At 40.9% G+C, this 12903-nt stretch overlaps 1 protein-coding gene across 5 annotated transcripts in view; it reads left to right on the forward strand.

Moving 5' to 3' along the window:
* The first annotated feature begins 2849 nt into the window (after positions 1-2849).
* N4BP2L2 (NEDD4 binding protein 2 like 2) overlaps positions 2850-12903 on the forward strand; it is a 59561-nt gene continuing 49507 nt past the window's right edge. For 3 of the 5 annotated variants that reach the window (XR_004750369.1, XM_035324797.1, XM_035324827.1), the window contains exons 1-2: positions 3388-3536; positions 5256-6679. Coding sequence is in view for 4 of the 5 variants with exons in the window: in XM_035324797.1 (XP_035180688.1) it covers positions 3399-3536; positions 5256-6679 (1562 nt within the window). In the remaining variant the exon portion in view is untranslated. Of the gene's footprint in view, positions 2994-3387; positions 3556-5255; positions 6680-12903 lie in introns of those variants that run through there. The other 2 variants (XM_035324809.1, XM_035324817.1) reach the window with 2 other exon arrangements.

Below are 12903 nucleotides of genomic sequence, written 5' to 3' on the forward strand. Positions count from 1 at the left end.
AAATAAAAAACATGACCTGTTAAGGCTTCTTTGTAAGGATTTTCACCATGACATTGTTTAGCCCCTTTTGTTTACCTACCCTGTCAGCTTCTTCTGCTGGTTCTGATGGAACTTCTTTAATGATCTGGTGCAGCCTGAGCATACTGAGAGAATTGTTTGCATCTTGGTCAGAATATAGGTACAACGCCTCCCCGTATGGGATCTGTAGCAGCTGTAATAATATCATCAGGGAAAGCATATTTTATTACCATCAGTGAGGTTGAAAAAATGACATTAGGGTATTGTCATTTGTAACATGAGGCTTATTTAATTAGATATATGAGTACTGGGAGAATTCCCCAAATGAAATACATTTGAGACAATTACTACAACATGAAGTGCTTGAGAGCTTTGATCTCCAGACACTACCTTCAACAGGTACAAGGACTTTCTTACTTGATGTAAATGGTTAACTGGGATATTTCATAATTTAGCTTTTGTAGGGAAGCCCATAATTATTAATTTTGATGGAAAATTGCTTTTTCCTTAGGATTAGATAATCAATAGCATTACTATCAGAAAAGAACTTTCTAAGAACTCAAGAATCTTGGTTGCAAAACCTTTTTGAATGTTAAAATTAAGGCTGACATTACTACTTTTAGATAATCTCATGAAAAGCGTGGAAGAATAAAGCAGTGTAGCTCTTTGTATTTCCAAAAATTGGTGTGTTAGAAAAATTCCATCTACCTCCAATAGCATTCTCCTTGGTATATCCCACACCTGTACATTTTTCTCAGTAGCAAACGCCAGTTCTTTATGATATTTCTTGTTTTCCTTCCTGAAGTAACTTCTCATGCTAGAAAGACCAGATCCTTCTGAATTTCCTTGTACTTCAAAACAACTTTAGAGTTTGTCTTTTTGACTCTTTTTTTTCTAAAACCTGGTACAAAACTCAGGCCCTAATGCCACAGGCCAAACCATGGCTAAACATAGGGCTGGTCCTGTTTTCCAGAGGAATTCACACACTGTTTTTGCAGTCTGGAATGGCGTGAAAAGGTTACACCACCCTTGTTCCTTAGAAGCTGCACATCGATTTTCTGAGTCTGGTAGTGATGTAGGTAGTATCTACATAACTACTGCAGCACCGCTAAGTACAAACCAGTACAGAAAGGCATTGAATGCTAAGATTTTGGCATTCACATCATACAGATACCAGTAGATTTTAAATAGGAATAGCACCAGTCTGGTCCTGTGGATTCAACACACGTTAGCAGCTGAAGTGTAGTCTGGCAGTGCATCCTCCGACTTGATTTCCCCTGCAAGAAACCCAGGACTATGCGACTGCTCCAAAGTGCAAGCCAAAGCAGGATAAATAATAGGGAGAATCAGGAACTTCACTTCAAAATCTAATTTCTGATCTAAAATGTTTCTGAAGGTGCATCCATACCTTCTAAGAAAACAAGGCTATCACCCGTCACAGGAACGGAGGCCGTAGTTTGGACCAAAGGGTAGCTGGAAGAAATGCCTGACGTGGATATTAACAATCACTCTTTTATTTTTACCATGTATGGCAAATAAACTAATTTCAGAGACTTTATTCCTATCAAATATAAAGTTTAAAATATGAATGTTTTTCTCAGGTGATCTGAAAACATTAAATGTAGCAGATACTTAAAATGGGCATATCACTTACAAGAGCTGTTGTGTGCACTAATGAAACTGGGAAATGACTTTTAAAAGACTATTTCTTAGGAAGAAAAAACTTTGCATTGCATAATACTGCAAAATTGGTAAAACAGAATGTATCCACACCGTGGAAAAATATGCTCTAGATATCATGTAGGAAAAAGTTGCAAGTGCAACACGTATCTTGGAAGCTTGTGCAGCTCTTCCACTGGGGACAATCCTCATCAGAACTTTATGATCTTGCTCAAATCTTTGTTGCTTATACACAAAAATCACAATGCCACTCAAAGCAAAATGAAAGTTGTAATCCTGGAAACGCTGTGTACTCTTTTATCCTTAACATAGTGATAAGAGTAAGCTAACCTTGCACACGCAGGCAATTACAGTAATTATTCTTCCTTGAGGTTACAGTCAAGAAAACAGTGCTGTACTCAACGCTGACAGGCCCACTTCTTGGCAGAATATAATTAAAAAAGACCCTCAGACAACTTTAGGAAGGCAGACCACAGAAAGCAGACAAAATACAGCGTGGCCGTAGCAGAGGGATAAGCAGGAGGGTGGAAAAGCAACAGAAGAAATACAATCGGGGGCTGCCAAACTCAGCCTGTGGCAGCTGGGATTTTCTATTTCACCAGGAATAATCCACCAAATGGCCCAATACTGATTTAGAGCGGCACACTTGTCTATTGCACTGCAGGACGGCCAGCAGCACCAAAAGCTAGGGAACCACTGAGACACCCCCTAAGCTCCCCTAAGCCTGGCTGTGTGCAAGCCCAACACTTGCCTGCACAGGAATTATTTATTATTATTATTAATAATAATAAAAAAATAAAAACAGCCCCAAAGCCACAGCCCTGGATTTATGGATTCCTGGGAGAGGAATGAAGGGAAACCTGCCTCATCCCACCAGCATGAGGCTGCCAACATCAGGGGCGGCAGCCTCTGTCCCTCTCTGTCCCTGTCCGTCCCTGTCGCTGTCCCTGTCCCTGTCCCTGTCCCCTGCTCCTGCCCTGCCCCTGCCCCTGCCCCTGCCCCTCCCGCCCCCTCAGACACAAGTCCCGCCCCTCCCCGCCGAGCCCCGCACGCGCGCCAACTCTCAGCCAATCCGCGCCTCCCCTCTCCCACCTCCCCGCCCCCTCTGCCGAGTGGCTTCCTGGGAGTTGTAGTCCCCCGTCGGGCGGGGGCGGAACTACAAGTCCCACAGCCGCCAGCAGAGAGGGGCAGAGGGGAGGCGGCGCCATTTTGCGAGCGAGGGCCCGGCCCCGCCGCCCTCCGCACCGCCGGCCGGGGGCGCGCCGCTGGCTGAGGCGGCGGAGGACGGCCCTGAGGTTGGTCTCCTCACCCGCATGCGGCTGGGGCGGCGAAAGGGGTCGGGGCGGCCGAGCAGGGGCCGGGGAGGTGTGGGGTCGGGGAGGGAGCGGCTGAGGCGCGGCCCCCCCTTACCCGCACGGCTGTGGGGCACGGCTGCCCCTGGCAGGGCCGCTGGGCTGTGTGCTCTGCTACCCCCGTGCCATGCAGGGAAACAGGGCCTTGCCCTCGTCTGTAAGGTCTGCTGCCTGTGTTCTTCTTGTTAACATTGGGGGAATTGTTGGGCACCTGGAAATAAGGATGTTGTGTGCTTGATGGAGACTTCTGGGTGTTTAGCAGGTTGGTTAAAGCAGAGCTGAGTGAATCCCTTGTGCTGCTTCGATTCAACACCTACAAACATTTTCTTACAGAACTGTGACAGACCAATGTGTCCAATTTGTGTCCCATTCAAAAGGCAAGACCACCATGTAGATTGCACTCAGTACATGCCTGCTCAAAACATGCTGCCCTCCCTGAGACTGCAGGTGGAAATGCTTTCACATGGAACGCCTCTGTCCCAAAGGATAGTCGGAGCAAGTCAAGATTAGTAAGAAAGGGTATTCCCTGGGTGGCACAGTCACAGAGCTGTATCCTCCATCATTAGAGAAATTCTCACGCATACATGCTCTCTTTTTTCACTCCATGGCAAAATGTATGCTCTGCTTAAGCCCTTTCCCAGAAGAGAGAGAAGGATAGAAACTAATAAAGCAACGTTTTTCTTCCAATCATGTTTTTGAGTGGAGGTAAAGTAACATTTTTGGGAGATGGAGGATAGAGGTGTAAGTCATACTCACTTTCTCTTTTGCAAAAAGGAAGAACTGACAAGCAGTGAAATGGTTTGTGTCTCTTGAGAGGAGGAGAGACCACGGTACCCAGAGCATTGTTATACCAACTCCAAGCAAGAAGGATAGTTACATGGCCTCGTTTCTCCCCATTCTGACAGCACGCTCTTCTGATTAATAAAGTTAAAAACAAATGGTACAATCTCAGCTTAGACATTTGGGAACTAAAGAATGCAAAATTCTCTTTTTTTTTTTTTTTTTCCTTTGTTTGTACAGTAGTTGAGAAAGTGTCTAGATTAACACCTTTTCTTGTCAGTTTTGCAAGTGAACACGAGGTGATAGGTATTATTTACAAATATTCCTGTGACACTACCTGGGGGTCCCTTTCAGATAGAGGAGAAAAACTTTGTTTCTTGTCCCGAATGAGGAGCATGTTTTATTAACATTCACTCCTGGAAACTTGATACGTTCCACGATTCACAGCAGTAAAATAAACGCTCCAGTAGGAGAAGTACTTATTTTCTTATTTAATACTGCTTTTTTTTTATTTTTTATGAAAGGTTTGCTGAATAACCTACTTAGTCGCTGTTGCTTTTTATTGCATTCTGTCCAGAACTTCAGAGTGCACAGGAAAATCTAAATACACCTGTTAGAGGGATGGAGAATGGATGAGGCAATGGCATGACTGGGTGTCACACTGGTCAACACTGTTTTGCTATATGTTTTTAATTGTTCTCATCCTGTCTTTTTGGAACTTAGTGGCTCACTTTTATATTGTAATCCATTTGGTGCATTGATTGCTTTTTCAGTTTATTTTTACAAATATGCAACTGAGTGGTTTTGGTACCTAACAAAGGTCTTTAGTTGTTCCAAAAACAGAAGCATAATAACAGATGGCAGATTTAATTTTAAGTCTTTATTTAACTAGTAGCAAATTATAAATGCCATCCAGCATCTGTTTGATTGGTGTTAAATGAAATAGCTGACTCCAGTTCCCATCACAGAAAACTAATTCTTGTGACTGAAGCATTTGCGTTTTTGTTGGCTGTCTTAGTGGTGATGTGAGGCATCAGCGCGCACTGAGTTTGGCACGTTTATCCTGTAATAGAGATTTATGACACTTGGCAGATTCACATAGGTCAGTGGAGGACAGAGGTTGCTGATCTGATTTTTTTCCCCTCCAAATATTAAATTCACATAAAAAGCATGATTTGTAAATTAAGATATGGAGTATAACTGCTGGACTAGTACAGCTCTAACCTGTTTCTCAGGTAACGATGTGCAGTAGTGTGGCTATTTTGTTTAAATAAGCTTTCCAGTAGCTACTCTGCTTTTTTTCCTTGTTGAGTACATTTGAGTTGTGATGGTGAAGAGTCTGAAGATGCACATCATAGGCCTGAATAACTTTATTTTTATACTTTAAAATTGTTCATGCTGATAATCTATTTGTTTCTTTCTAAGATGCTTCATGCTGAAAGTAGAGTAAGGCTCTTGGAGTGTCAGGATGAAATCACGATTGAACCATGTTCTAAAAAAATGAAGTCAACGGAAGGGGCTTATGAGAAACTCTCTCAGGATGACAACCAGTACATTCAGGATGAAGTGGACCCTGACAGAACTTGTAATGATTTGACACCAGTGTATGTCTCAGAAAGCCAAGGGGAACATGAACTACAAAAGCAAGAGGAAATACCCATGGGTGTCTTGGGAACACCAAATGAAGTGCTTCCTGAAAATAATCTAGAGCTTAGTCAGCCACTTGATTCAGAGATTGCAGAGAATATAAATCCTCCATTTGTATCAATAAGCAGCACCAAAGTTGAAGAAGAAAAAGATCTTCTTACATCAAATAATGTTGATGATGATAATGTTAAAAATACAAGTAAAACATTCTCACTAAATAGAAGTGAATGGGATGATGAGTTTATTACAAGCAAAGAATTTATTGGACCGATTTACAAGCCTGCTGAAAGTAACAAACAGGACAAATCTGAAAGTTGTGAATGTAGAAGCGATGCAGGAGATCAGGGTGAACTGCATGAAAACAGAGATAAAAGAAAGGAAGCAAAGACAATGGAAAATGTTTCTTCTGCTGTACCAGAAATGGATGATGAACTGAACCAGTTCTATAAGGAAATTCACCAGCTGGAAAGTGAAAATTTAAACACATTTCAGGAGAAAGAAACTGAAACCTCTCAGGAGCAATATTCTGCATATAATTGCAGTCAGACATCACAAGAGGATCATCAACGTTCATCGCTGGGCAGCCCACGACCATTTAATGAGAACGGACAGTGTTTCTCTGGAGAAGAGCAAAGTCAGAAAACAAGCAGCGAGCAGCAGTTTGCCACAGAAACAAGTGGCTGGAAACCTGAAAATACCATTAATGGACAAATAGATTCTGAGTATTGGAACAACTCAGTGCCTGAATTCAGACCTGCCTGGCAGTCAACCAAGTCTTTCATAGTACCTCAGGGGCTTCTTCCTCCTAGACTGAGCCATCAGTCGCATTTTCAGATACTGAATTCCCCACCACAAAAAGCAAACACTTTCCTTTCTCAGCATGATGATTTTTCTTATAAAAATTACTGTGGTTACCGTGGAAATAATGATACCAACTGTCATAGTCCATTGCCTGATCCAAGTCATACTGATATCTATAGTGCTCAGGTCTTCAGGAATGGAAATAATGAGCAGAATGGACCTCAAAATAATGGTTTCTGTGAAACCAGAGAAGAGTGTTGGAAGGATCCAAAAATGTACAGTACAGAAGGAATGCACAGATTTTCTTCCTTGCAGTTCCCTGAAGAAAGATATGGTTGTGCACAGAAAGTGCTCCTAATCTTAAGAGGCCTACCTGGTTCAGGGAAATCAACACTTTCTCGGTAAGTAAAGACTTAAAGCTTGGGAAACTTATTCAAATAAAAAATTTAAAGAATTTTTATAAAGTTGATCAGCAAGCACTTGGCAAATTTTAGTATTAGGCTATTAAAATGCAGTCATTTTTATTGTGTGAGGACATAACAGTAAATATTGGAATCGTATGCTTGGATTTTGTCTCCATTAGTAAGAGTTTTGATGAACAGAAGCTGTTTTATGTTAATTTTTAAAATGTTCTTTATATCTTATTCTAAAACTCTCAGGTAGACTACTATGTTATGGTCTGCCTCTTTTTGTATTCTCAATTTCCTTTATTAAAAAAAAAAAAAGGTCAAGTCTAGCAGCAGTAATTTGTCTGATCCAGAATTATTTTTTTATGTCGATGCAGAATCTTCAAAGACCATTAGAAGAATTTTGCTACTCTGAAAACATGCAATTTGTGTACTGCTATTTGTGTTTTCAGTGTATTGGTGAATTTGTGCATAATCCTATCCATTTTTTCATACTAACATCTGTCAAATTTATTTGTGAATGCACACTAGAAAAGTATCATTTTGCCTGATGAAGATACTTGTTGAAGTCTCTGACAGAGTTAAAAGTACATGCAAACTCCAGCTTGGATTTTCACTATTTTTTTGCCTAGTGTAAAAAGCACATAGGTTGGCATAGAACATCGGCCCTATCCGTAGTAAATGAAAACAGGTTTCTCCAGCATACAGGAAAAGAAGTTACAATATCAGTATTTACTGATCGAGCTTCATGAAGAAACTGTCCAACACGAAAGGGATGTCTTTTGTGGTTATGTTGTGTTGTATGCTAGTAGTCTATTAAATAGACACAGTGAGCATATTCTTCCTTGTTTTTTTGTATAAGGGAGTAACATTACCATGTGCTTTTTTCCTGATATTTAGGGGACTTTATCATAGAATATCTATGAGAAAATTCTAACTTGCATATCTGTATAACTTTAACATCCTCTAGTCACCTGTTGCTCTATTTTGCAAACGTACATTTTTAAAGCCGAATGTGCCTGTGTGTGTATTATTAGAATAATTTCTTAAATATGTGAAAACACAGAAAATTAAAAAACAAAACAAAACTTGGAACAATATTGCTTCATTCAGTGTAGGAATTGGATGATATTAAATATGTTGCTATTTAACATGTTTTCCATATTTTCTGTGCTGAATGGTCTTTGAATCTTTCTCTAAGCATGTTACTCATATTAACTGAAAGATACCTGCATACCTTCAGGTTTTTTTTGTGAATATATTCCTGCTTCTTCATCTGCGTTTTGTAAGACAAATTACTAATTTCATTTAGCAGATGGGAAGGTGGGCACTATGAGATCAAGGTCAACCATAGTCACAGAATTTGGGTGCAGAATTTGAACCGTGTGGGACTTGTTTTTCAGTGTATTCAACTATATGCAATTTCATATGTGTCAAAGCTGGCTTTCAGTTGTTAATTCTCATGAAATCATGTCCCAGGGTCTCAGGTACCGTGGGGTGGGCTGAAAGGAGAAGAGAGAAAAAAATGTAGCATCGTCTGTAAGTGCAGGCTAGGACAGCAAATACAGTCCTGTGGACTTGATATTACCCACAGGTATCTTGGCAGTCTTGGCATCTTTAGCACCTTCAGACAAACCTCTACTGCCTGTGCTAGCAAAATGCCTATCAGAAAAGCAGAAAGTTAACATCATCTCTATGGGTCAGTAGCGGAGGGGAATGAATTGCATCTTGTAAGTGGGTTTCCCAAGTAAATAATGACAGCAGAACAGTTGTGAGACCCAGGAATCTTGAATTCCAGTCTGCCTTTTTTTTTTTTTTTTTTTTTTCCAAACTGTGAGTTTGTAAGTACAGGTACTTTTTCTGCTTTTCCCAAACTTGACATGTCTGTCCGAAATCTTCTAATGAAGTCTATCTTTTACTTCTTTTACTCTGACTCGGTCATCCCACCTGCTTGGAATTACAGGCGTGTTTCTTGGCAGGGACTTCTGGAGGTCACCTGGCCCATCCTTTTGCTTAGAACAAAACTGTTGCCATCACCAGATCAGACTAGCTGTGTTTTTCCAGCCTGACCTTTAAAACTTCCAAGTATGGAGTCCGGTCTCTCAAAACTTTTCTGGTGCTCATAGGTAATATCCCCTTAGCCATCTTGGTAGCCATCTGCTCAACCCTTTCATGTTTTTCAGTGTGACTTTTGAAGTAGGAAACCTCAAACTGGACCCAGTATTTCCGCATCGACCACACAAGAAATAGATAGAGAGGGGATGGTAGCTTCCATTGAGCCACTTTTTCCGTTGGATGCTCTTTCCCTAATACAGCCCAGCTTGTGGTTTGCTCTTCTTTTGAGGAGAGTACACTCTTGGTTCATCTTCAGTTTGATACCTACTGTAATCCTCGGGTATTTTCAGTAGTAGTTGCTTTCCATCCTGTACTGATGCATAGGTTTCTTTTGCACCATGTGGAGAACTTGGCGCTTCCTTTTTGAGCTTCATGATGTTTCACTTAGTCCAGTGCTCAGATTTCTGTGTCCTCCTGGCTAGAAGCCCTAATGCTTAGTATGTCTGGCCTCCCTACCAGCTTGGTGTCATCTGCAAGTTCTCTGCCTCATGATCCAGGTTAATGGTGAGGATACTGAAAAAACTCGGTTCCACCATCAACCCCTGGTGTACTCTGCATGTACTCACTGGAAGTGTCAGAAGCCTTAATGCTTTCAATGAACATTATGGTCATTGCCCTGTCCTCAATGACAAAGCCAGTTGTTCCATCAAAGTGCAGTCTGGTCTGGTCAATAAAACAAGGTTTGCTTGTTGTAAACCCTCCTTGACTCTTCCTGACTCCCTTGATTTCCTTCATGAGTTTGCAAGTGGATTCCAAGAGGATGCACTCTGTGTTTCTACCAGAAGCTGAAGTTAGGTGAGGTTGAGCAGTCTATAGTTCCCTTGTTCCCTCTACTTCCCTTGAGTAGGGGCATAGCATTAGCCTTTTCCTGGTCATTGGGATTTCCTCTTATCTCCTTGATTTATTGCATGCATTCACCTGACCTGGACATCACATACTCCTGAGATTCACTCCAGTTCCCGTCAGTTTATCCATGTGCTTTCCAGTTTTGTTTTCCTGCTCTTACCCAACTGTAGCTTTTGGTCTGTGCCTAATAGCTTTGCTTTGGCTCTAAAATTCCAAGTGGATTTCTCAACTCCTTCTTTTTCCTCCCCTTTCTCCCTAGGTTCATTTTCTTGTCCCAGTTCCAGCCAGTGGTATTGTCTCATGCCCAGGACAATCGTACCATTTTCTTCCTCGCACTTCACTCTTTTGCCTTGTCCCTGTTTCCTAGCCCTGCTGCCAGTTGCAAGTTGTTTGTTCCAGCTTGTACCACTCTGCTGCCCACATCCTTCCTATTTTAGGCCAGTCTTGTTCCTTCTTTTGCCATGCTTAAGTTTGTGCTGGGAGAAATGCAATTTACAAGAAAACAAGCACATGTACTCTGCCAGATACCACTTCCTTGATCCAAAGCATCTCAGAGAAAACCTTGGAATAATGTCATGCGATAAAAATGCTGTATTTCTTCCTTTGTTTTGGAAGTGATTGACAACTTACAAATTTCCTAAACCAATTTGACCAGACAGACACCCAGCAATGGTATCTTCAGCCCAAGTAACAAAAGTCTGCTAAAATTTTAAGTAGTTGATAATGTGATTTTATAATGATGGAAAAAGTTACAAAATACAGACTTGGATTTTTAGGATATTTTGCGACTACAATTGACAGCAATTTCAGTTCCCATTCCTCCATAAAAATGCTTCAACGTGAATTAGAATAAAAGTTTAATGAAGTTGAAAGAACAAATATTCATGTCATTTAAGAAGTACATTTGAAATCTGTTTGTAGATGTATATGCAAGGAGTTGGCTTTTTCTGGGACTATTTCTTCTAGAGAGGTGAACCTATGGATCTCTGGAATGGGAAAGTTAAAAGAATATTTACAGCTGAATGTAGAAACACTTGTGTGCTGTTGTTTCTAATTATGCAGTTCTTTAAAAACATGGCTTGTAACAGTGTTTAAAGCATCATTTACATAATATAGTACTACTACAGATTTTAAAGTAGTATTTAGTTACAGTCTAGTTCATTCTCTATGATGTTAGCTATTTAAATAGATAAACTATTAGATTCTAAGATTATTCTTGATAATGAAATCATCTTTGAAAGCAGGCCAACTAGAATGCAGCTTGGGGAACTGTTTAATAACTGAAATTAAAGCAGGATTTGTGCATGTGTGTACACACTGGAAAAAATACATACAAGTTTGCTGACTAGTTCAAATGAGCGTTTTGGTTTCCAGATGAGTTTGGTGTGCAGAGCTAATACCTCCTGTTAGATCAACTAACATGCCTAGGAAAAGTAAGTGGGCTGCTTTAATTTTGGTATCTGCTTTAATGTCACTGCCCCACTGTGTTCAAAGGTGAATGTTCAATTGCTGGGAACAGGTAGGACAAACAGGCAGGTTTGGGTAATATTGCTGCTCGTTTCAGGCACGTGATTCTGACTGATCTGTAATTTGACTTTCCTGTTAGAAATGTATTTATCTTCCATGGTATTCCTTCTGCGTTTCACAGAATGGGGGTCATCTCTTTGTGGTGTTAGGTAGTAATGATTTTCTTTGCATGGGTGTGCTTCATGTTGCTTCTGTTTGAGTTCATGAGCCTTGGATAAATTTTATTTCCAAGTCTTACAACTTAAAAATATGTAAATTATTCCATATGAAGTTGACAGGTGTGTTTGTGTTTAAAATTTTTACTGAAAGGGTAAGGATTTCATTCCTCTGGCCACTTTGGTAGTCAATCTGCCTTCCCAGTTACTTGGTTTCAGGATTATTCTTGCAAATATAGCATATTAAATCCATTACAGTGGTTCCATAGGCCCATGAATTGCTTTGTATTCTGAGCTTTGAGGAATAATAACAAAGTATTTCAAGATTAAACTTTGATGGACTTGTAAGATTCCCAAACCATAGTCACAGTGTTTCTTTATTGAAGTTTGGAAAATACAAGAGAGGAATTTGAGTAAATGAGTTACTCTACACAACGCTGAGCAGTTCCTAGAAATACAAATAAAGACGAACACCCCATTACTCGCTGTGCCTTGATTCACCAGTTCGCATATACCCCTGCAGAAACTGGATAGTCAGTCTCCTGGGAGCTGCAGGGGTGTGCCTGCGGGTACTCAGCTAGCAGAAGAACCGTGTCAGTTAGGTGTTATCTTTGTGATTAGGTGTTGGGGTTTAACCGGGCCCCCAGCTAAGCACCACGCAGCTGTTTGCTCACCCTCTCTGAGATGGGGGAGAGAATCAGAAAGAAATGAAAGCCGGTGGGTTGAGATAAAGACAGTTTATTAGGACAGAAAAGAAAGGAAAATAGTAACAACGATAATAGTATTACTATTAATAATGTGTATGAAACAAGTGATGCACAATGCAATTGCTCACCACCCGCTGACCAATGTCTAGCCTATCCCCGAGCAGCCGACCCCCCACCCCAGCTAGCCATCCCTATATGTTGTTTAGCATGATGCCGTATGGGATGGAATAACCCTTTGGCCAGTTTGGGTCAACTGTCCTTGGTCTGTCACCTCCCAGCTCCTGCTGCACCCCCAGCCTGCCCGCTGGCAGGACAGAGCAAGGAGCTGAAAAGTCCTTGGTTTAGTGTAAGCACTGCTCTGCAACAATTAAAACATCAGCGCGTTATCAACACTCTTCTCATCCTAAATCCCAAACACAGCGCCCTACCAGCTACTAGGAGGAAAATTAACTCTATCCTAGCCGAAACTAGGCCATTAGGGCACATGGTCTTTACTCTGTAATATGTGTGCACGTGCATTCAGCACCCAAGAAGTGAGTGGGGAAGATGGATCCAATTGTTTCAAGTATTAACAGCAAGCGTAGAATACTGTAAGTAAGAAGATTGGTCCATGTGTGAAGAAATAATGGTGAGGTAACTTAATGAATACAAATTCCTCTTAAATACTTCATATAAAAGAGGAATCGATTAAAAAGAGTAAGTTATTTTCTATGCTGTATGAGTTACTGATGCAATTTTATCTGCTTCAGAAAATAATAATCCTTCTGTGCTCTCCTAAGCCAGTGTAATATACATCCTACTAAAAGGCAAAGACTCTAGCAAAAATTACTGAATGATCCCAACAGAGTGGCTGTACTTCTGGTGTATC

Source organism: Oxyura jamaicensis, chromosome 1 (assembly GCF_011077185.1).
Source record: "Oxyura jamaicensis isolate SHBP4307 breed ruddy duck chromosome 1, BPBGC_Ojam_1.0, whole genome shotgun sequence".
Classification (NCBI taxonomy): Eukaryota; Metazoa; Chordata; class Aves; order Anseriformes; family Anatidae; genus Oxyura; species Oxyura jamaicensis.